The 25,511-nt window shown below is 43.9% G+C and overlaps 1 protein-coding gene across 1 annotated transcript in view; it reads right to left on the bottom strand.

Moving 5' to 3' along the window:
• The window catches only part of LOC126355325 (GTP-binding protein Rhes), a 494,539-nt gene that overhangs the window by 77,814 nt on the left and 391,214 nt on the right, over positions 1-25,511 (bottom strand). The window contains exon 2 of the mRNA XM_050005619.1: positions 10,258-10,453. Within this exon, the coding sequence (XP_049861576.1) occupies positions 10,258-10,453 (196 nt within the window). The remainder of the gene's footprint in view (positions 1-10,257; positions 10,454-25,511) is intronic.

The following is a 25,511-nucleotide window of genomic DNA, read 5'->3' as shown; positions in this document are numbered from 1 at the left end:
ATAGATCCCACTGCACAATTATGCAGTGGCTTGACTCAAGGCATACGTCTTCCGGACTGCGCATCCGCAACATTTTTAAATACTGAAAGGGCGTTCGACTAAGTGTGACGTGAGGAACTACACTACAAGCTCCTCAGAATGAGTTTACTAGCAAAACTTGACACACTTTTGTCGAACATCCTAGACAGGGACTGAGAACGTGACAACCTTAAGGGGAGATCAGGACTACAGAGTGGGTGCTCAAGACTCTCCCACTTGTTCGTATTGGATGAGAATAGTCTCCCAGACCGACCAGCGTCTTGCGTCGAATTGCAACCAGTATGGAACTTGGCGCACCATTCCGCAATGGTGGTTTTCGACAGACATGCTGCCCCACACACATTTTTCCTACTCCAGTGTATGCATACTGGTACTTGTTCTTCGGCAGCCAAGGAAAGAACACCATCAAGTTGGCCCTTTTAGGATGCATTTGGTAACAATGTTACCTAGGTGATGTTTCTGCATTTACCGCATGCACTTCGGAGAAACACGAAGGCTACTCGAATCCCTTGCGAACATTTCGGTGCTCATATACACTCACAGAAGTCCCGCTATATTGCAGATACCCTACAGCAAAGCCCTCACACAGTAACGTTTCGATCATCCCTCATGAATCTGACCGGCTAGACAGGGATTTGAACTGCTGTCTTCCCAAATACAAGTAAAGTATCAAACACTGCACCACCTCGTTGAGTTCACATGACTTTAGCCCCAACGTGGCTGATCGCCAGAAGGCAGTTACCCAGCAAAGGGAAGCATGGCTACAAGACATTCTGGATGTCCTAACACATTGTAGAGTATTCAAGGACTTCATACGTTACGTATGCTCCTCTAATGGACAGTGTACACCATATAAGGCAAAAAAATGGCTCTGAGCACTATGGGACTTAACTTAGGTCATCAGTCCCCTAGAACTTAGAACTACTTAAACCTACCTAATCTAAGGACATCACACACATCCATGTCCGAGGCAGAATTCGAACCTGCGACCGCAGCGGTCGCGCGGTTCCAGACTGTAGCGCCTAGAGCCGCTCGGCCACTCCGGCCGGCCCATATACAGCGTGTTCCATTTAAAGCTCCAGGTCGTTTTTAAATACATTCCGTTTCTATCAGTGTGCCACACCTCAAAATGTTTGCAGAGCACCATTTTAGGCACACATTCGTTAAACGACAGGCCTTCTGGCACTCCCACACAGGGCAGTTAAGACCCAACTCGCCAGTCCATCTTCCATTATTATTTTTGCTTTTATATATATGAAAACTGCTTTTAATATGCGATGGACATGCTTCGTTATGCATGTCAGTGATCAGACGCTCTGTACCGGCATGTAAGGGAAGTAACTTGTACGGGTGACAGGTATATTTTTTTAAATTTCATTTCTTCTTCCACCTTGCGACCTCTGTGGGGGTTTCAGATGCCAGATTTGCGAGCGGCCCGCGAGGAGAGAAGCCTGGCGGATTACCAGAAATGCGGCCGGCCTACACAATAGCCGCTTCGGCCCAGCTGTTCAGCGATGAGTAGATTGGGTTCGGGCGAGATTACCAACCGTAGGACCGTCGCCTGCGGTTCGCACTCTGGTGTTACCAATTGGCGGCTAGTGGATGCCCGGGACACCGTTCTACGGGTCTGTTGCTCAAAGGGATATATTTTCGGAGAGAGGCCTACGGCGTTGTCTGCTGGGGTGTCGTGGGAGCTGGAATCCGTCTCGATAGGGGGTGCGCCACTACGGCGTCTCGCAAAGATCCTGTAATTAGCACAGTCTGTTGGTGTCACACGCCCGAGAACTTCCCGTGCACACATTTCGAGGAGGCTGTTATTCAAAGGCTGACTTTTACGTCAGCGCATGATTACGGCCACCGTGGAGATTGGCGGGAAGAGCTGTCACTGGCGGTTATGGAGACGTAATTTTGTAGTGGGAGATTTGCAGTTCTTTTAATAGCCACGACTGTCGGGAAAAGTGTTGTCGGACCACCAAGTGGCTGGTCACTAGCGCAACGGAGCAGAAGCTCTAGCTGAGCTGTAGCGAAGGATACAGAAGAGACCCGTCCTGATAGTCGCAGGAGTCAGTCGTTGCATATTGAGCTGTAATTTTTCGGAGAGTAGTTTCTTAAAGACTTATCTGTCCGTTCACCTGGGCAAATGGAGTTTCGCAGTGGAGCTCTCTACCTCAGATACCACCACCCTCATCGCAGGGCACCCGGCCACGAATCGCAGCCGTCGTCTACAGGCCGAAATTTTCTTTTTGTGGAACACACACTGCTCCGGTTAACAGCGAAAACGTTAATCGATTTCAAGCCCCAGCGCAATAGCCTTTCTTTACAGCGGATGCACTTGGCACCACTTCATTAGCTTCGATTACAATTAATTTGATCTTATCACGGCCCCAGTCACATACAGGTACCTCACATCAGTTTGTTCAGATAGGTCCCCTACTAGATTTTACCAGTGCCTGTATCTTTTTTTTTGTTCGTAAATTTGTGAATAACTCATGGAGTTTATGATTCTTACACAGCTCATATCTGAATTTCATGCCCATGTTTGTCTTGAGTCAATAAATCTCATTGTACTACTGTAGGTCAGAAATTTCTTTGTTGAATTAATAATTTCCCTCCAACCCTACCCAACATTATTTTGGAGGGGAATAATAATCAATTTATTATTTAAGTTTACTTGGATTTTAACCAGCTTAAGATGGGTTTCACTGCGGCCAAACGTCTTTCCTTGTCTATACTTAATGTGCAGTGTCAAATGGTTCAAATGGCTCTGAGTACTATGGAACTTAGCTTCTGGGGTCATCAGTCCCCTAAAACGTAGAACTACTTAAACCTAACTAACCTAAGGACATCACACACATCCATGACCGAGGCAGGATTCGAACCTGCGACCGTAGCGGTCGCGCGGTTCCAGACTGTAGCGCCTAGAACCGCTCGACCACCCCGGCCGGCTGTGCAGTCTCATGAGTGTGGTATACATCAGAACTTCACTCTCGTCTTGATATGCATGTCAGTCAGGACACCTACGCACAACGATTGGATAACTTCCACATTCCTATAGTGACTATGCAGATTTCCCTAACAGCACGTTTTGATAGTGCATGGAGAAGCCAGAGAGTCTTCAGATTGTTTCTTTTGCTATGTACAGTTAGGCATGGATTACACAGTGCATTAATTCAGAACTAATATAACCTCTCTTAATTTGCAGATCGAACAGCCTCCGAGCTTTCACTTGCTCGAACTTATTCACAACCCGTAAGTTGGCGATATTTTAGTCGGTTGTGTGTGAGCCACAGCGTAGGAAGACGTGCATAATTCAAAAAGAACGCAAGAAAGCAGCTGAGAGAAAGAAAGGAAACACGAAGAAACAGATAAATTCGTTGCCGAAACAGAAGTATCTATGGCATGTAGAACAGAAGGGTGGAAAACCAGCTACGTGAATTTATTACTATAGCATAGGCAGCATGATACTATAAGTGACTATTTACAGAAAGATCACATACGGTTTAAATACATGAAATGGTTACAGTGCACATGAAGGAAATGTAATAGTGGAAGTATTTTTGTAACTTGTCTCCACTTTACGAAAAAGACAGTTCTGTTTCTTTGTCCCCATTATCGTTTCAACGCAGTTGTGGTATCATTAGGTGAAGCGATGTATGTCTGGGCGAAAAGGAACACAGCTATATGTATCATAAATGAGAGGGATTAGAGTTACAAATCATATTTGTCATAGTGAAAGGTATATTAAAGAATGGCGAAGGAGAAGTCCCAAGGACTGAGAATTCCACCTGAGCTGTTGGTTATTGATTATAATATATTGCCTGAAATAGCAGCAAAATCTTATGTACCTCTTCAGAGTCCGGAGAAATTTAAACGAAACAGAGTATGAACTTGTTTTATTATTTTGAACAAAATAGTGTTGGTATACGACATCACTAGTGGTGTGCATAGGAAAATGGTGAAATGTAAAAAGAATGGGAGATAACTGACGTTAGTGTTGAGTGTATACATTCTGGAGTTGCAATGCTGACTGATCACAATACTGATTACATTTAAGTGCAAGTTAAGTTTAACAGAACAACGAGAACTTTGTGGAACCTTGTGCCATTGGACAGGGTTATGTTACTTACTCAAGGATGGATCTACGCAAAAATTTACATATTCTTGTTCTTTGAGACCAGATATTCTGTGAATTTGTGCACTCTTTTTACAGTTTTAAAATTATGTTAGTGGAATTACTTTGATTTTATAGGCAGGAAAGATTTATCCTGGGTAATTGAACTTTGGACAAGTAACTGCCAACGACAGGTAGTGACCTAATGATCAGTGACAAAATGCTAAATGGAAATGACATTCCTGCAGCCTGCATACATTGCTTAACAATCAAAACAGATAAAACAAAACATCTTAAAATAGCAGGAAACAAAGATGTCTCCGACAGACGAATTAAACAGCCCAGTCGATGAACCTGCCTCTCCATAATAGTTTAAAAGTTACTCTATGATTAGAAAATACGAATAGTGAATGTAGAGACTCACGAATTTGTTGAAGATAAAGATAACTTTTTAAAACAGCTCAAGGTATTATCTAAAGAGGAGGCGGCTATTTATTCAACAATGGAATTCTATTGGAAAGTCAAATACCAATTGATATTAAAACAAGAACTTTAAAACAATTGTGAGTAGCAGTACTATACGTCACTCAGAAGTTTGTACAGCGAAATGCCAACTAAACTGAAATACACGAATGTCAGAGATGGATTTCTGGAAACATTCGACAATGAGATTAGGAAAATAAAAAAATAACTAAGAAAGGAAATAGCACTCCGTCTACAGGCCACAAGTGGCCCATCGGGGCCATCCGAGCGCCGTGTCATCCTCAGTTGACGATGTGGATAGGAGGGGCGCGTGTTCAGCACACCGCTCTCCCGGTCGTTATGATGGTTTTCTTTGACCGGAGCCGCTACTGTTCGGTCGAGTAGCTCCTGAATTGGCATCACGAGGCTGAGTGCACCCCGAAAAATGGCAACAGCGCATGGCGGCCCGGATGGTCACGCCCGACAGGGCTTAACTTCGGTGATCTGACGGAAATCGGTGTATCCACTGCGGCAAGGCCGTTGCCAAGAAAGGAAATAGAGGTAGACAAAATGTTAAAAATTCAACTGCTGTTTTTCTTCATCAGAAATAACTATAGTGGTACGGAAGGGCCAAAAGGACGCACATAATACGATTATTTAATACACTAACAAAAATATTAAAAAAACGACGCACCACGTAGGAGTTATCCGCATGGGACGTAAATCGGTATGTGTGACGTACAATAGAGACAAACACCACCTCTGGCCCTTATGCAGCGGTAATTCGGTTTGGTATTGAATGACAGAGTTGCTGGATGTCCTCCTGAAGGATGTCGTGCCAAATACTGTCCAGTTAGCGTCTTATATAGTCGAAATCCCGAGCTGGTTGGAGGGCTCTGCACATAGTGCTCCAAACGTTCTCAAGCGGGGGACATCCGGCGACCTTTGCTGGCCAAGGTAGGGTTTGGCAAGCACGAAGACAAGAAGTAGAAACTCTCACCACGTGCAGGCAGAAATGCAAGCCCTTGATGACTTATCACAAAGGACAACAAAACGGTGCGTACAATGTCGCCTACTTTACGCTGTACCGCAAGGATTTTTGCTGCAAATTGAAATGGCATCCCAGAACATCACCCCTGCTTTTCGAGCTGTATGATGGGAGACTCTTACTTTGGTATCCCAACACTGTCCTGAACGTCTCCAGGTTCGTCTCCGGTCTGGAATCTCATTAACTGGAGTAGTATTGTCTTAGGTAATGAGTCATTGCGCTTCGAACTGAGCCTCGATGACCAGCAAAGTAGTTTCTGGAGAGGCCCCGGAAGGAGGGGGGGGGGGGGGGGGGGAGGAGGCAGTAACCTGGCTGTCGACCGTCATGCGTTCCGATAACCCAGAGTGATGATTTGGGGTACCATTTATTTTCGTAGCAGGACCGCTTTTGGTTGTCGTTTGTGGCACCCTTACAGTGCCGCTGTATGTTGACGATATTCTACACCCCGTTTTGTTGCTCTTCATCGCAAGCCACTCTGGACTTTCAGCAAGATAATGTCCTTTCACACAGGGTGAGAGTTTCTATTGTTTGTCTTCGTGCTCGCCAAACCGTGGCTTGACCAGAATGATGGCTGGATCTCTCTCCAATTGAGTACGTCTGGAGAGTTATGGGCAGGGCCCTCCAACCAACTCGGGATTCCGACTATCTAACGCGCCAATTGAACAGAATCTGGTACAGTATCCATCAAAAGGATATTTAACAACTCTATCATTGAATGCCAAGTCGAATAACTGCTCGCATAAGGATCAGAAGTGGACCAACGCGATATTGACTTACTCGTTTGTGAAGCTCTTTCTCTTGAAAAACTCCTCCCGAACAGGTCATGAAGGCCCAACGGTACCGACCGGCCGCCGTGTCATCTTCAGCCCACAGGCGTCACTGGATGCGGTTATGGAGGGGCATGTGGTCAGCACACCGCTCTCTCAGCCGTATGTCAGTTTCCGAGACCGGAGCCGCTACTTCCCAATCAAGTAGCTCCTCAGCTTGCCTCACAAGGGCTGAGTGCACCCCGCTTGCCAACAGCGCTCGGCAGAACGAGTGGTCACCATTCCAAGTACTAACCCAGCCCGACAGCGCTTAACTTCGAAGATCTGACGGGAATCGCTGTTACCACTGCGGCAAGGCCGATGGCTTTCTCTTGAATGGATCTTTCGATTTTTCTGAAATTGTAATCATTTGCTTGTCTGTAAATGCACATAACCGATATCCGTACCATTCGGATAATTCTTCGTGGTGTGTTTTTTTTTTTTTTTTTTTTTTTTCTTAGAGTGTTGCATCCAGGTGACTCAGTCAGCAATGAGTATAAATAATGTTCTTGAAGAGCTATGGGGTAATAAATCAGAATAGAGAAAGAGAATTACAAACACACTGTAATGATTAATTATGGTAAAATGTGTGATAATAAGTTACACACAAAGTTGTTTGTCTCGATTACCTAAAATAATTTTTTGTCCAGGGCTAAAATAAAAAATATGTAAAGAGAATGTTTAGGTATCAGCGGATATTACCGAGCGTGATTGTCTTTCTTGTAAATTTGTTCGTTTCGAAGATATGAACAGCAGTACGTCTTTTTTTATAACCAAAACCTGTTCATAAACGTATCATATTGTACAAAAAAAAAAAGGCTCTAAGCAGCTGAGGTCATCAGTCCCCTAGACTTAGAACTACTTAAACCTAACTAACCTAAGGACAGGACCCGAGGCAGGATTCGAACCTGCGGCCGCAGCAGCAGCGCAGTTCCGGACTGAAGCGCCTAGAACCGCTCGGCCACATTGACCGGCCCACGTTGTACCATTCACGTAAGCATGGCTTTATTAAAAGTGTAACATTGCATTGACTTCGACTCTCCATTTCCAACAGACAGTGCAGAGTAGTGTAACCGCTTGCTGGAATTGATAGTGAACAAATACAAACATAAAGATAATGCACACGGGGAATACAGTTAACCGTCTTCTGCTGAAGATATGAGGTAAGATAGGAATGCTATTCATCCATGGAACATGGGAGTTAGCGCAACAGTATTTCGAATAGATTTTCTTATTTTCAATACGGGTACTGTAGTATCCTACTACTTTTAAACGTTGCTGTTCTGCTAACAAATGTTTTTCATACATGAGTAGCATTTCAATCTAGCCTTCGTTGGCGTACATTGTACTCACGAAAACCTTCAACTGGAGACAGTTGACTAAATGACTGGTGTGTATTATTCTTGTCTTTCCAATGGCTTACTCACAGCTGCTGCAAGTGAATGAGCTACGTTACCCCTCGTATCTACACTGGGTGCTGGTATAGGGGAGCCAAAGTCAATTTTGGGGTACATGTTTTGATAACGTCATGTTTACGTGATATGTACACTGTGGGACTTCCCTCGAGGGGAAGAAATGGACTGTCTGTTGCAAAAATGTAGGATGCTATTTAATAATGACGTACTGTTGTTCATATCTTCATAACGAAACAATGTTATAGCAAAGACAATCATGCTGGTTAATGTCTCTCTGGTAGCTAAATAACATTTTCTTGGTTCATTTTTTATTTTGCTTCTGGACGAAAAAAATGCACTGCCGGAAAAAAATGCAACATCCTAAAGAACTGCGTTCAGTGGAACCAGGGCATAATATACACTTACTGAAGAGCTGTGCTAGTAGTTTTAGTGATTCATTGGCCACGCCCATCGGCGATGAGATGGCGCTCAGGAGGTCCGCCTATGGCTCCGCTGTTTTGACTCTGCAGGCAGTAACTGCGCTGACTTTAGATCAAATGGCTCTAAGCACTATGGGACTTAACATCTGAGGTCATCAGTCCCCTAGACTTAGAACTATATAAACCTAACTAACATAAGGACATCAAACACATCGACGCCCGAGGCAGGATATGAACCTGCGACCGTAGCAGCAGCACGGTTCCGGACTGAAACGCTTAGAAGCGCTCGGTCACAGCGGCCGGCGCTGGCTTCAGAGGTGAACAAGCTTCCCAATATTCATTACAGGGTACAACCATGCCCCACCGACGAGTACGTACTCGTATTGAACAGCTTCAACCATTTGAACGGGGTCGCATTGTGATCCTGCGGGATGTTGGACAGCCGTATCGACGACGGATTGCTACACATTTTTGGCACAATATATAGGTGGTGTGTCGCTGCTTTCAACTGTGTTCTGTGGATCATCAGCACAACTGTAGACCAGGTTCTGGATATCCACGTAGTACAGACAACGTCAAGATTGATGCATTGGGAAAGCAGCGGTGACCGACCGAACATCATCCAGGGATGAAATGCGGACACATGTCGCACATGTAGTGTTGCCAGGGACCAATGGGAACCGCCTGCTTGCAGCAGGATTAAGTTCGTGTACCTCTGACCAGGCTACTACCGATACCACGAGACTGCGAAGCATGGCTACTCTGGAGACGGGAATGGTGCTATGTTGTATTGAGGGATGAGAGTGAGTTCTGTCCTTGTGAACTGCCCTTTCCAGAGAGCGTTCGCCCACAACATGCTAGTCCAATTCCAGCCTTCATGATGTGGGGAGGATGGGAACCATCTGTTACACCTCACGGTCAAATTTGGTGTTTCTGCAAGGTAAAGTAACATGGCAGAGGCTGTTATCGTCGTGCTAGTGCCATTTATTCAACAGGAAGGCTATGCGATTTTTCAGCACGATAATGCAAGTCTATGTACATCTGCAGTGATGCAACGTGTTCCTCGTCGTGGCAACCTCTGTCCTGGGCAGCAAGATTACTAGATCTTTCTTCAACTGAATGCGTATGGAACGTGATGAAGAGGGAACTTACTAGGTCTTCAGGGCCTGCAAGAAACAATGCCGAAATGCAGCAAAAAGCACAAGACGCTTGAGATAGTCTATCGCACGATGCTGCTCTACGCCTTTACGACAGTTTACGTGTGAGAATACCTGAGTACGTTGCCGCCAGAGGGAGGTACGCTGCGTGTTGATGCTACTGTTTGGGTACCCTTCACTGTGATATATGTATTTCATTTGATTTGAACTGGTTATTATATACTCACACAAGGGTGGGCTACCTGTCACCTCACTTGTCAATAAAATAGTCTTTTCTTTGAGGGTGTTTTATTATTTATCCTGCAGTAAGGTTTGAAAGGTAGGAGGCGAGGTACTGGCGGAAGTAAAGCTCTGAGGACGGGGTGTGAGTCGTGCTTGGGTAGCTCAGTCGTGCTTGGGTAGCTCAGCGTGTTCGGACAGAGGATTAGTTGCCCTCTGTAACAAAAAAACTGAGTGAATCGATCAATAACGAACTTCAACGGGCGTCAGGTAATGTCCGCCATGAACAATTGCAACGAACTATAACGAAAAAAAAGAAGTTGGTAGAGCACTTCCCCGCGAAAGGCAAAGGTCCCGAGTTCGAGTCTCGGTGCGGCATACAGTTTTAATCTGCCAGGAAGTTTCATATGAGCGCACAATCCGCTGCAGAGTGAATATCTCATTCTATCCTGCAGTATTTTTGCGGTGATCTGGATAAATGGGAGACTTTGTGTAAAAAGGGGCATTTATTTAGGATTGTATTGAACGAGAGTAAAGGGAAGAATGTTGACGAAGTAAGGGAGTAGAGAGAGTGGACGCACCGCATCTCCTTGTCGCACTTGTTGCCGGCGATGACCATGGGCACCCGCGGCATGGCGGCCTTCTTGCGGCTGGACGAGGAGCTGTTGGCCGACGCGCAGGCGCTCAGCTTCGTCTCCAGGATCTGCTCGCGCAGCCGCACCACCTCCTCGAACGACTCCCGGCTGTCCATGCTGAACACCAGCACGAACAGGTCACCTGCGCAAGCCACAATCACCAGCGTCACACTCAGTACAGCTAAGGCTATTCGCTACATCAGTTGCGGCGCCCTACAACACTTCTCGCTGCAGAATGCAAATCGGTATAAATTAAGCTTCTATGGAAGTAATAGTACAGTGTCTGAAGCATATATGTATCGAATTTACTATGAAGCGGTATATACATAAACAACCCATGACGGAATGACACTAGTGGCTATTAAAATTGCTACACCAAGAAGAAATGCAGATCATAAACGGGTATTGCTTGAACAAATATATTATACTAGAACTGACATGTGATTACGTGTTCATGCAGTTTGGGTGCATAGATCCTGAGAAATCACTACCCAGAACAACTAACTCTGGCCTTGATACGCCTGGGCATTGAGTCAAACACAGCTTGGATGGCGTGAATAGGTACAGCTGTCCATGCAGCTTCAACACCATACCACACTTCATCAAGAGTAGTGGCTGGCGTATTGTGACGAGACAGTTGCTCGGCTACCATTGACCAGACGTTTTCAGTTGGTGAGAGATCTGGAGAATGTGCTGGCCAGGGCAGCAGTCGAACATTTTCTGTATCCAGAAAGGCCAGTACAGGACCTGCAACATGCGGTCGTGCATTATCCTGCTGGAATGTAGGGTTTCTCAGGGATCGAATGAAGCGTAGAGCCACGGGTCGTAACACATCTGAAATGTAACGTCCACTGTTCAAAGTGCCCTCAATGCGAACAAGAGGTGCCGTGAATATCAGAAATAAGGTAAAACATCAAATCTCCAAAATCTCTGCGGTCGGAAAAAGATCCTGCAAGAAAGGGACCAACGATGACTGATGAGAATCCTTCAACGTGATAGAAATGCAACCCTTCCCCGAACTGCTGCAGATTTCAGTCCTGGGCCATCAACAAGTGGCAGCGTGCGAACGATTCAACAAAACATCATCGATATCGCGTTTCGGGGCCGAAGACCCACTCGTGTACCCTTGAGGACTGCTTTAGTCATTCTGTGTCCTTCAACACCGACGCTGGACTATTGATGACTGGAAACATGTTGCCTGGTCGGACGAATCTAATTTCAAATTGTATCGAGCAGATGGACGTGTACGGGTATGGAGACAACCTCATGAATCCATGGACCCTGCATTTCAGCAGGGGATTGTTCAAGCTGGTGGAGCCTCTGTAATGGTATGGGGAGTGTGCAATTGGAGTGATATGGGTCCCCTGATCCGTCTAGATGCGGCTCTGACATATGACACTTACGTAAGCATCTTTTCTGATCACCTGTATCCATTCATGTCCATTGTGCATTCAGACGGACTTGGGCAATTCCAGCAGGACAATGCGACGCTCCAAATGTCCAGAATTAGGATCGTCAGGACAAGATTATGTTACTTACCGCACGCATGGGAGAACTACACAATCATTCTTCTCGCGGTCCGTACGTTATTTGAATGGGAAAAACTCTAATAACTGGTACAATAGGATGTATCCTCTGTTACGCAGGTGTACACGTAGAAGCACTGCAACTGACATCCCTTCGACTGTACTAACTGTACTCATCTCTTGGTCTTCCTCTACAATTTTTATCCCCCACGTTTTCTTCCATTACCACATTACCGATTCCCTGGTGTCTCAAGATGTGCTCTGTCAACAGATTCCTTCTTTTAGTCATCATGTGCCATAAACTTCTTTTTTCCCCAGTTCGATTCTGCACCTACTCATTAGCTACTTGTTCTACATATCTAATCTTCAGCACTGTGCCGGAGCACCACGTGAGAAAAGCTTGTTTCCTCTTCTTGCCAGTTCAAGTTTTACTTCCGTACAAGGTTATAATTCAGACAAATGCCTTCAGAATAGACTTCCTAACACTTCAGTTTGTATTCAATATTCACAAATTTCAGAAATACTTCTCCTGATACCGCGTTTGCATTTTGTATCCTCTTTGTTTCCGTCATCTGCATTTGCTTTGCTGCCCAAATTCCAAACTTATCTACTACTTTTAATGTCTCTTCTCCTAATCCAATTCCTCTGCACCGCCTAATTAATTCCATTACATTCATTACATTACACTGCCTTTTTTTCTTGGTTGATGTTCATGTTCTAACCTCTTTTCAAGATACTATCCACACCGTTAAAGTATTCTTTCAAGTCCTTTGTGTCTCTGACAGAGTTACAATTTCGTCGTAAAACCTAAAGTTTTTCGATTTTTTCTCCCTGGTTTTTATATTCCTTTCCAAATCCCGTCTCTTTCCCTTGTGAACCACTGCTCCGTTTCAAGTCCTTCGACTCTAGTAAATGCAGTCTGGTTTCAGTACAAGCTGTAAATAACCATTCGTTCTCTGCATTTTATAACTCATACGTTCAAAATTTCAAAAATTGTAATTCAGTCAACACTGTCAAAACTTTTTCTAAATCTACAAGTGTATTGCACACGGTGTAAAAACGCAGATGTCCCAAATAATCGTTTCTTATTTTGCTATCACCAAAGACTAACTTTTGTTATTTTCATAAGAGTTTGTAATTTGAAGTAGTTGTGTTTTTTCCGCGTTTCGTACCTTACTGAGAGCAGAGGGTGGCCTACTGTAACGTTCCAATGATGAGACACGATTTAATGTGCCCATCCGTGCAGATACAAGAGAGAAGAAACATAGTGACACAGTTAAAGACATTCAAAACTGTTTAGCATTTGATAGTGAAAAGTATGAAACTGAATATATTAATTACAAATAACTGCGAATTTTTACAGGATGGACAAGACAAATAATATAACCACTTTGTAACAAGGAAATATGCTGATCATTTTGTCAATATTACCGAAAGACTACAGAAAGCAATACACGTAGTGAATAAATAAGTCTATATTTTAAAATCATTTACTTCATCGAAAGTATCTTATTGTAGAAGGAAAGGAAATGAAAATAGATATAGTTTTTTTAAATAAACCACATTTTTCTTCACACCCTTTCGTACAGTAATGACCGTATCTCTGCCATATTTGTGTTATTATTTTGAGAGTATTACATAAATCTGATGTAGATTGGCGGCTCAATCGGCAAGCGATAGACTGTCTATCACTTATTACTTATTTTAGCTCCGGCAATGATAAGCGTGTACGGTAAATGTCTGGGTGCACCGTGGTTCAGAAACGTTGCTAATTCGCAAGTCACCCTGTGATCTGCTGAGCAACTTGGGTGAAAGGTCGGCGGAAGGCAAGGGCTTACCGTCGCCATTGAAACGCTTTGATGTTCAAATCGACGTTCGCCTTGAGGACAGGTTTGCATGTACAACAACATAACGAGAACCTAAAGAGGAGAGCAGGTCTAAACGAGATGCTACAGTATATTCTTTACTATCTTTAATAAAAACTATTCTACCACAGAACTTGGGAAGTTTATTAAGCAAAACACACGTGATAAAATATCGTGTAGGCAAGTGAAAATTATACGCGATTCAGTGAGCAAGGAATGCCTTCTTCTGTGTACGTGGTTCCTGAGGCGGAATAGCTGATAATCTTTACAAGGACAGTCTGTACTACTGAGCCGATGGTTGGCTTATAGAATACCGCCAGTATGTTGCCGTCGACTACCAGTTATCTATCGATTCTCGTTAAACAATCCTCACCTGAAACGCAACACGTTTGCGATTACTCCAGACGGATTAGAAGCCACCAATATGTCCCAAAAATATGCCAAGTCGTAGACGACGGATCGGCCGGAGAGAATAATGACAGGATCGATATTTGCATCCTCGCTGGCAGTTACGGGATCAGACCACGTGTCTCTCTTCCTGCTATCAGTGTCTGCGATTTGCAGCATCATCGGTGAAGCCTATGGAGAATATCGATATCATTGTCCGATGCCACGTCGGATACAGCAGTATCGGATACAGGCCTTCAGAAACTGGTAACACGACAGCAGGAGTTAACAAAGGACAAAGTGTACAGTGAATTTTGACATAATAACTTTTGGTGTCTCACAAAAAGACGCACTTGCAGTAGTACAGTAGTCTTTTGCAAGTTCAAAAATAAATCAAATTTTTCGATAAATCAAAGTAGTTGCACTGTCCCTTGAAAAGCCTCTTTAAACTCTAGAAATCATATGAAAATGGTCTAGTGAAAAATCTCGCCATATGTTAGGAGAATCAAAAATAAGTGTATCTGGTTATACGAGAGGCGTTCAGTAAGGAAAGCAACACATTTTTACTCTCGGCCAATTTCGGCTGAAGAAAGGCATCATTTTTTGTGTGACATCGTGGAATATTCCCGCCACCAGCTACGCCGGCGCGTCCCCTACAGCCGCCAACACGATACTAGAGCGCTGTCACGAAGGATTACGCCGCTGACAGTGAGATGCAAGGATCCCCTCTCCGGAGCTCCGACGGCGGCTGTACTTGAGTTCGAAAATTGATACACTGCGCCCTTTTTGTGTGTTTGCCGCCTGTATAACACTAACAGACCTTCATAGAGGCCAGGACGCAACATCTTCTGAATAGACATTGTATTGGAGAATGAAAGACTTATAATTCTTTTGTGCCTGTATGCATTTCTACATTCACATCTACTGTTAGTAACTGAGACCACAAATACAGCAACAAAGCTCTGTATTATTGTACTATTTGATATTAGATGTATTTATCTTAATTTTCTGTTCATGAACGCTCCTGCATCCGCTAAAGAATCACATTGCGTGCAACGAAGACGTAACATAAAAAAGGTATAAAGGAACATCGCTTAGCTTAAACCATTTCTCCTAACAGGACTGCAGCCATACGGAAGTTAGTTCTGTGAAGAATGTGAGCAATGAGGCATGTGTTAGCAGCGGTTATTGAATGTTATCTGTCATGTGTACACACTTGCTCTAACAGCCTGAACTGTTAAATTTTAATATGAAATGTATAATTTGAATCTGACTACTGATTAGTAGTATCACATAGTTTTTAGGATTACCAAATTGTATCTAAGTATCTAGTAAATGACTAACATGGCAGAAGGTGTAGCCAGGTTATTACAATAAAAAGTATGTATCAGTCATAGACCCATTATCGATTTCAAAATATCACGATAACTGACAAGAAAAGTAAGCGCATATATAGCAATGAAGTTAGGTATAATGCATAAACACAAGTGTCCCGGTTGTTTCTCTCTGAAATCTAGTCAGCGTAACAAGGTTTGATGTGAAACTTCCTGGCAGATTAAAACTGTGTGTTGGACCGAGACTCGAACCCGGGACCTGTTCTTTTCGCTGGCAAGTTTTCTTCCATCTGAGATACCCAAGCACGACTACGCCCCGTCCTCACAGCTTTACTTCTGCCAGTACCTCGTCGCCTTCCTTCCAAAGGCAAAGGTCCCGAGTTGGAGTGTCGGTCCAGCACACAGTTTTAATCTACCAGGAGTTTCATATCAGTGCACACTCCGCTGCAGAGTGAAAATCTCGTTACGGAAGGTTTGATGTGTCGTACATTTTGAAGATCATTTTGAGGTCTGTCATGTTCTGTCAGTCTGACACTGAAATTTTAGACTCTGAGGAAATGGAAAAAAGACAAGAAGATGAAGCAAAACCAATTGTGGCAGTTGACCATAAATAACGAAAAATGTGAGGTCATCCACATGAGTGCTGAAAGGAATCCGCTAAAATTCAGTTACACGACAAATCAGTCTAACCTAAAAGCCGTAAATTCAACTAAATACCTAGGTATTACAATTACGAACAACTTAAATTGGAAGGAACACATAGAAAATGTTGTGGGGAAGGCTAACCAAAGACTGCATTTCATTGTCAGGACACTTAGAAAATGTAACAGACCTTCTACAGAGACTGCCTACACTAAGCTTGTCTGCCCTCTTTTAGAATGCTGCTGCGTGGTGTGGGATCCTTACCAGATAGGACTGACCGAGTACTTCGAAAAAGTTCAAAGAAAGGCAGCATGTTTTGTATTATCGCGAAATATGGGAGAGAGTGTCACAGAAATGATACAGGATTTGGGCTGGACATCATTAAAAGAAAGGCGTTTTTCGTCGCGACGAAATTCCAATCACCAACTTTCTTCTCCGTATGCGAAAATATTTTGTTGTCACCGACTTACATAGGGAGAAACGATGACCAAGATAAAGTAAGGGGAATCACAGCTCGTATGGAAAGATATAGGTGTTCGTTCTTTTCGTGCGCTATACGAGATTGGAATAATAGAGAATCGTGAAGGTGGTTCGATGAATCCTCTGCCAGGCACTTAAATGTGATTTGCAGAGTATCAATGTAGACGCAGATGTAGAACCTGTTGGATGTCATTGCCCGTAAAGCAATGCCTCACAGACGCTGCTTTGTGGCGGGGTGTGTTGTCACGCCAATACATACAGTCATTGTCTCCGAACTGTTTTTCTTTCTGTACACGGTACACACTGCAGTAAAACGTGTTCATATCATTCCGAATTTAGCGTTTTCTTAAGTGCGGTAGGAGAACGACTCCCTGATCACGAACAACGCACCCATGTCGTCACATAACCTTATCCGTACTTCATTGGTGTCACTACCCGTGATGCAAAGCGTCGTTCTCCAGGAATTCACGAACCCCTGACTCTTCCATCGAATTTCCGCGGGGTATAGCGTGGTTCGTCACTCCATACCAATCGTTTCCTCTGTGCAGCAGAGCCACTCTTTACACCTCCTCTAGTGTCGCTTATCATTGTCTACAGAAATGTGTGACTTGCGAGGAACTGCCCGACCATTGCATCCTTTTCTTTTTAACTCTTTGCGCATAGTGACTGTGCTAGCTGGACTGCTGGTAGCACTTTGAAACTCGCGAATTATTCTTTCTGCTGATTTCAAGCGATTTTTTACAACCACCTTCTGCAGTGCTTGACGATTCCTGCCCGCTAGTACGTGTGTAGAGAAATTTGTTAACATCGAGTATAGATTTAAGTGTCAGGAAGTCATTTCTGAAAGTACTTGTATGGAGTGTAGCCATGTATGGAAGTGAAACATGGACAATAAATAGTTTGGACAAGAAGAGAATAGAAGCTTTCGAAACGTGGTGCTACAGAAGAATGCTGAAGATTAGATTGGTAGATCGCATAACTAATGAGGAAGTATTGAATAGAATTGGGGATAAGAGAAGTTTGTGGCACAACTTGACCAGAAGAAGGGATCGGTTGGTAGGACATGTTCTGAGGCATCAAGGGATCACCAATTTAGTATTGGAGAGCAGTGTGGAGGGTAAACATCGTAGAGGGAGACCAAGAGATGAATACACCAAGCAGATTCAGAAGGATGTAGGTTGCAGTAGGCAATGGGAGATGAAGAAGCTTGCACAGGATAGAGTAGCATGGAGAGCTGCATCAAACCAGTCTCAGGACTGAAGACCACAACAACAACAACAGTACGTGTGTTGTGCCTGGTTTTGGTTTAGCTATTGTCGTTCCTTCGCGTACCCACTTCAAAGTCACATGACCGACAGTCGACTCGAGCAGCCTTAGAACGGATGAGATGTCCCTGACTGATTTATTACTCAGGTGTCACCCAATGACTGATCCCAGTTCTATGTCACTGAGGTCTCCTGTTCTGCTGTTACTGCTTTTCTACTGACAGCCCCCCTCCTCTTGCGCTGGCGGCTCAGCCTCTCGTGACGTCTTGTGTGTGTGGAGTCCGAGTAGTTTGGATCAGACAAGGTACCTTTCATTTGAAATATAAAAATACATAAAAACTAAAAAAATGTTATAAAAAGTAAACTTTATATCGAGCTCTGTTTGTTGAAATGTCATTAAATACAAATATTATTATTGGCACGACAGTGTTCTACCCTACTAGCCAATAAAATTTCTACACCAAGAATAAATGCAGATGATAAACGGGTATTCATTGGACAAATATATTATACTAGAACAGACATGTGATTAAATTTTCAAGCAATTTGGGTACATAGATCCTGAGAAATCATTGCCCAGAACAACCACCTCTGGCCGTAATATCGGCCTTGATACGCCTGGGAATTGAGTCAAACACAGCTTGGATGGCGTGTACAGGTACAGCTGCCCATGCAGCTTCAACACGATACCACAGTTCATCAAGAGTAGTGACTGGCGTATTGTGACGAGCCAGTTGCTCGGTCACCATTGACCAGACGCTTTCAGTTGGTAATAAATCTCAGGAATGTGATGGCCGGGGCAGCAGCCGAACATTTTCTGTATCCAGGAAGGCCCGTACAGGACCTGCAACATGCGGGCGTGAATTATCCTGCTGAAATATAGGGTTTCGCAGGGATCGAATGAAGGGTAGAGCCACGAATCTTAACACGTCTGAAATGTAACGTCCACTGTTCAAAGTGCCGTCAATGCGAACAAGAGGTGACCGAACGTGTAACCAATGGTACTCCATGCCATCACGTCGGGTGATACGCCAGTATGGCGATGACGAATACCCGATTCCAATGTGCGTTCACCGCAATGTAGCTAAACACGGATGTGACCATCATGATGCTGTAAACAGAACCTGGATTCATAAAAAAATGACGTTTTGCCATTCGTGCACCCAGGTTCGTCGTTGAGTACATCATCGCAGGCGCTACAGTCTGTGATGCAGCGTCAAGGGTAACCGCAGCCATGGTCTCCGTGCTGCTGCAAACGTCATCGAACTGTTCGTGCAGATGGTTGTTGTCTTGCAAACGTCCCCAACTGTTGACTGAGGGATCGAGACGTGGCTGCACGATCCGTTACAGCCATGCGGATAAGATGCCTGTCATCTCGACTGCTAGTGATATGAGGCCGTTGGGATCCAGCACCCAGCACCCTCGTGAACCCACCGATTCCATATTCTGCTAAAAGTCATTGGATATCGACCAAGGCGAGCAGCAATGTCGCGATACGATAAACCGCAATCGCGATAGGCTGCAATCCGACCTTTATCAAAGTCAGAAACATGATGGTACGCATTTCTGCTCCTTACACGAGGCGTCACAACAACGTTTCACCAGGCAACGCAGGTCAACTGCTCAGCCAGTTGTAGGTGTCGCCACCGGCGACAACCTTGTGTGAATGCTCTGAAAAGCTATTAATTTGCATATCACAGCATCTTCTTCCTGTCGGTTAAATTTCGCGTCAGTAGTACGTCATCTTCGTGGTGTAGCACTTTTAATGGGCAGTAGTGTATGTTAACTTGTGGGGGACAAACTTACTTATACTTTTTTTCTTCATTCCTCAACGGTCAAAGTCTCGCTGACTCGAACTCGCACTTATTCGATTATTTTTTCTGAGGCAGTTTTAACTTCGGATTATCGAGATTCGACTGTATATGGCTACTGACGACTAGAGCAAATAAGATGACAGAATATAGCAAAGAGAGCAAACGCTTTTCTATTGTGGTGGCACTTTATAACATATAATAAGATTTTAATAAGGTAACGTAACATGAATATTTGATGCTTGTATTGAGCGTTATGTCTTTTATAATTTTTGTGCCTGTTTCGATGCTAGTTTATGATATAGTTGGTAGAACACGAGGAGATCAAGCTTCTGACTGACGTCGTCGTGAGAAAAAGAGTATGACAAATAAAGAGAAGTGAGTGTATTCATTTTCTGTTTTGTTGATTCAGAGTTTTTCGCCATAAGTGAATTTGAATCTATTTCGTACAGTAGTACGCTGAATCCAGTTTCCATACAGTCCCAACTTGGCCCCATCCTATTTTCATCTGTTTCCAAAACTGAAAGAACACCTTCGAGAACTTCTCATTGACAGAGACGATGCAGTACATGCAGAGGTGAGGTTGTGGCTCCGCCGACAATGTCATTCCTCTGTGACAATATCAACAAACCGGTCTCTCGGTCCATGTGTCCATCTCCATGGAGACTGTGTTGAGAGAAGAATAAAGATGTAGAACGTTAATAAAGCTTGCTTTATTTAAAAATATATAAGATTTTCACATGAAAAATTCGGAAGCATTACTTTTCAGTACCCTCTCATGTGAAAATATAAAAGCATTTGCTGATTTATTTATTTTTTTGAGATGGCGAGGGTCATAAACCGCACATTTGTATTCGCCCTGGTAGCAGTAACGTGACGCAACAGGACCTGAAAGAAGCTTCAGCTACTTTGCCGCGGTTGGGGAGTCTGGAGGCTCCCAGCGCACAGGTCGCTGACGTTTAGCGCGAACAGACGAGCGAGGCAGCCTCCAGTGGCCTCCAGGTCTCTGGGGTGAAGCGAGCTCTGCAGCCGCAAGCCGCTTACCACCGCCTTCGCCCTCCGGAGGCCATCAGGCTTCCAGGCGAACGCGAAGGGCGAAGCAGTCGCGAGAAGATTTCGTATTTGCTTTGCGTTCGATACAAGACACGCCGGGTGTTCCGCTTGATCTCACGTCTCTATGTAAGACGGTGATGTGCTAACAGATACTAAATACAAATGTAAATCACCTTATTTCGTCCACGTGCGACTGTATGAAGAAAATCGACGAAGATTAATGAAAACAACCACCTGCGTCAGCCGGTTTCCTTTTTTAACATCCACGACGCGTTTCGATTGCATTCACTCTCATCCTCAGGCGTATTCATTGCTTTACGTATTAGTTTGGTGCAGAAAGCCGTCTATCACGTATTGTAGTTCTAGTAAGCTGTATAGGCATTCCTGGATCTTATCACGCATACAGATACAAAGGAATATCATAAATTTCCTTGAGAGGGAAAAGCTTCCGTCCACAGAACAACATAGTTGTAGAAAGCATTTCTCATGCGAAACTCAGCTTTCCCATTTCTCACGTGAGATGCTGCGAACCATGAATGGAGGGAACAGGCGGATTCCACATTCCTAGATTTCTGTAAAGCATTTGAAATGGTGCCCCAATGCCGACCGTTAATAATGGTACGAACATATTGATTAGATTCTCAGCTATGTGAGTGGCTCGAAGACTTTTCAAGTTATAGAACCCAGTATGTTGTCCTCGACAGCAAGTATTTATCACAGAAAAGGGTATCTCAGGGGTGTCCCCAGAGACGTGTGTTAAGACGCTGTTTTGTTTTTATTTTTTTAATACGCATAAATCATGTAGCGGACAGGGCAAGCTGCAGTTTGCGGCTGCTCGCTCATACTGGTATGGTGTACGGGAAACTCTCGAAAATGAATGATAAAAGGTGCACAACTTTGTTCCGCTGTTTGCCGATAGGTGGCGACAAAGGTAAGTAGCGGTCGAAAGAAACAGATCGCAGACGTCAGGCATTTACCTTGGACCTCGGTCAGCATAACTTCATTAGTCGATTTGTATCTGCATCATTAAGTTGTTGTTGACAGAAAATGTCAGTTTATGAGAGTAATTCTCTTCATTTGTGGGAGGTGTTATACTGTTTTGTTTCAATATGAAGAAAACAGCGACTGAGTCTCATCGGATGCTCTTAAGTACGTATGGTAAGGACGCTATTAGTGACATAACGTGTCGTGAGTGGTTTCAACGCTTCAAGAGCGGTGGTTTTAACGTCGTAGACCGGCATGGTGATGGAAGAGAGAATGTTTTCGAAGATGCACAATTGGAGACATTGCTGAGGGAAGACTCGCGTCAAACTCAAGAAGAATTGGCACGATTAGTGGGAGTGACACAGCAAGCCATTTCAAAACGTTTTAAGGCTATCGCTATGATTCAGAAAGAAGGAAATTGGGTCCCGTCTGAGCTGAAAGCAAGAGACGTCGATCGGCGTTTGTGAACAGTTGCTTCAGAGGCAAAAACGGAAGGGATTTCTGCATCGCATTGTGACCGGGGACAACGATAACCCTAAACGCAAAAAATCATGGAGATATTCGGGCCATGCTTCCACGTCGACTGCCAAACCGAATATTCACGGCTCCAAGATAATGCTTTGCATTTGGTGGGACCAGCTCGGCGTCGTGTACTATGAAGTGTTAAAAACTAAGTGAAACAATTACATGTGCTCGTTATCGAACGCAGATCATTAAAAGACAAACGGCCGCAATATAGAGAGAGGCACGATAAAGTGATTTTACAGCACGACAACGCTCGACTCCACATCGCAAAAGAGGTCAAAACGCACTTCGAAACGTTAAAATGGGAAGTGCTACCCCACCCGTCGTGTTCTCCAGATATTGCTCCCTCTGACTATCACCTGTTTAGGTCAATGGTGCATGACCTGGCTGACCAACATTTCCAATCTGATGAATAAGTCACAAATCGGATCGATTCGTGGATCGCTTCAAAAGATGAACAATTTTTTTGACGCGAGACTCGTACTCTGCGGAAAGATGGGAGGAAGTAGTGGCCAGCCTCAGAAGTTGTACACCATATACAAGATGACTTAGACAAAATTTCTAGTAGTTGTGATGAATGGCAGTTAGCTCTAAATGTAGAAAAAATGTAAGTTAATGCACATGAGCGGAAAAAGAAACCCATAATGTTCGAATACAGTATTGGTGGTGTGCTGCTTGACACATTCTCGTCGATTAAACATCTAGGCGTAACGTTGCAAAACGATATCAAATGGGATGAGCATGTAAGGACTGTATTAGGGAAACCGAATGGTCGACTTACGTTTATTGGGAAAATTTTGGGGAAATGTGGTTCATCAGTAAAGGAGACCGCATATAGGAATATTGCGACCCACTGTTGAGTACTATTCGACTGTATGGGATCCAAACCAGGTCTGATTAAAGGAAGAGATCGAAGTAATTCAGAAGTGAGCTGCTATATTTGTTACTGGTAAGTTCGAACAATACCCAAGTATTGAGGAGACGCTCCGGGAACTCAAATTGGAATCATTCGATGAAAGGCGAAATTCTTTTCGAGGAACACTATAGAGAAAATTTAGAGAACCGGCATTCGATTCTGACTGCAGAACGATTCTGCAACTGTTGAAGTACGTTTTGCGTGAGGAACATGAATATAAGGTTAGGGGGGATTAGGGTTCATACGGAGGCATACAGACTGTCATTTTTTTCTGCTTGAAAATGGAATGAGAAAGGAAATGACTAGTAGTGGTACGGGGTACCATCCGCCACGCACAATATGGTGGACTACGGAGACTGTATGTAGGTGTAGATGACTTGCGACAGACAGTCGACCTTATACGTGATTTTGTAAATTTATTACATTTTTCAGTGTGTCTTTTCTCTCTTCGTGTTTTGTCAGACTTTTTATCGTTCCAGGACGAAAGATCGCCCTGGGAATCGATCTGATTTAGTTGCAATCTTGCTTTTATTCCATTTGGTATTCAACATCCTATGTACCTTTAACCACTTTTATTAAACACGGATGATTTCTTGATTGTATGTATGTTAGTGTAACTGCAACCATGTGAACGTTGATAAATACAGGCCCGGTAACTCCCGTTGTGCGGTCTCGCGATTGGTTCCTTCAGACTCGTGCACAAGAAAAATGGTAGTTCAGTTTTTAGATGTTGAGTCGGTAGGAAATAGCGAGCAGAGGAAGCAGGCGTTGTGTCTGCTATCTCCTGACTGGAGGAGGCACCTGGTATTTCCGCAAATTAGCTTGTCGATTGGTCAGTTAGCCACTGCCAAAGATTTTTTCTGTCTCTGTCCACCGAGCTGGGGCAGCCTGAGTTTCGTTCGGGGCTAGCATTCTCTGTTCAGTGGTTGCTGAGTATTAAATGTCACTTCTATGTGCGATTGGAAGGTTAACAGGGTCGGTTTAAAGCCCAAGTGACACGAGTCGTCACTTGGGGAGCCAAGCTGAGGAGGTAGCCCAACTGCAAGATGTGTATTATGGCGCCAGTCACAATTAGTAGCGGAAACTAACTCGGGTGAAAGTGTACGAGGGAGAAATGGGGTGTGATGTATCCTTTGTATGGCAATAAAGGGCAAATGAAAATGATAAAGGTAACTGAATCTGCTCAACAGCATGCAGTGCTTAAGTCATGGTTTCCGTCTAAAGGATACTGCATAAAAGCGATGGCACGTCGTATTGAATTTAAACCCACACATCTTTTAACAACTGATAGTAGTTCCTCCTCAGTTATCGATACAGTTATCAAAAATTATTTAACTACATTAGTCATCTTTTTTTAAATTGTTAATCGGACGGTGCCGGCCGGAGTGGCCGAGCGGTTCTAGGCGCTGCAGTCTGGAACTGCGCGACCGCTACGGTCGCAGGTTCGAATCTTGCCTCGGGCATGGATGTGTGTGATATCCTTAGGTTAGTTAGGTTTAAGTAATTCCAAGTTCTAGGGGACTGATGTCCTCAGAAGTTAAGTTCCATAGTGCTCAGAGCCATTTGAACCATTGTTAATCGGGCGATAAAAGTTCTGATCTTACATTTGCACGGATACGACTGGTTATGACAGCAAGAGGAAGAATATTCATATCCCTTAGACGGAAGGGAGTGAGGTGCCAAATGATAAGTCGCCTGTATGGAAAACTGTCCTCGGACCGGCCCTGGGAATTACCGGTTTCGTGTTAGGAAGTCCCTATAATTTCTAATTCATTTGTTGAAAGCATTTTTGTGGGAATCTCTTGAGTGTAAGTTTTTCTGTTGCTTAAATAGATTCAGTCATAACCGACTTTGTTCCTTATGTAGTCACGATCCACTTCATGCGACGCGATGTCGATTAAGTTTGCGATTTCTTTCCAGCTTCGGTCAAAAGCCCGGTTTTCACACCTGGAACTGCACTAGGTATGGTGAACTTTGGCTTCCATTACCTTCGAGTGTCTGAATTTTTGTGGCACTTGAATATCGATGTTGAGCTCCTGAGCCTCGCTGAATACTGATGACTAACTTTGCGACAAACAGGTAACTCTTAAGGGACGATAGTGACAAGATTTTGTACGTATTAAATCCTTTCTGAAGCCCAAGAGCTCGCTTCATTTTAATGAATATATGTAACTTGGAACCAACTTCGTATGTTAAAGTCCTTCCAGATGTACGCTCCGGCAAACTAACCAATTTTGGTGTATCAATTGCTAATATAATTCGATTAGCAGAGGCTAATGTAATTGGAATAAATTCAGTTGCTTTTGATTTATATTTGTCAATATAATAACGGGTAAATACTTAGGGCACAGATGCAAAGCGATATGCCTCAGTACCACTACCCAGTTAACACTTGAAGCCTGCAAGCTGTAT

Source organism: Schistocerca gregaria, chromosome 3 (genome assembly GCF_023897955.1).
Source record: "Schistocerca gregaria isolate iqSchGreg1 chromosome 3, iqSchGreg1.2, whole genome shotgun sequence".
Lineage (NCBI taxonomy): Eukaryota > Metazoa > Arthropoda > Insecta > Orthoptera > Acrididae > Schistocerca > Schistocerca gregaria.
Note: the sequence above shows the minus strand (reverse complement) of the source record. Positions and strands in the feature narration are given on the sequence as shown.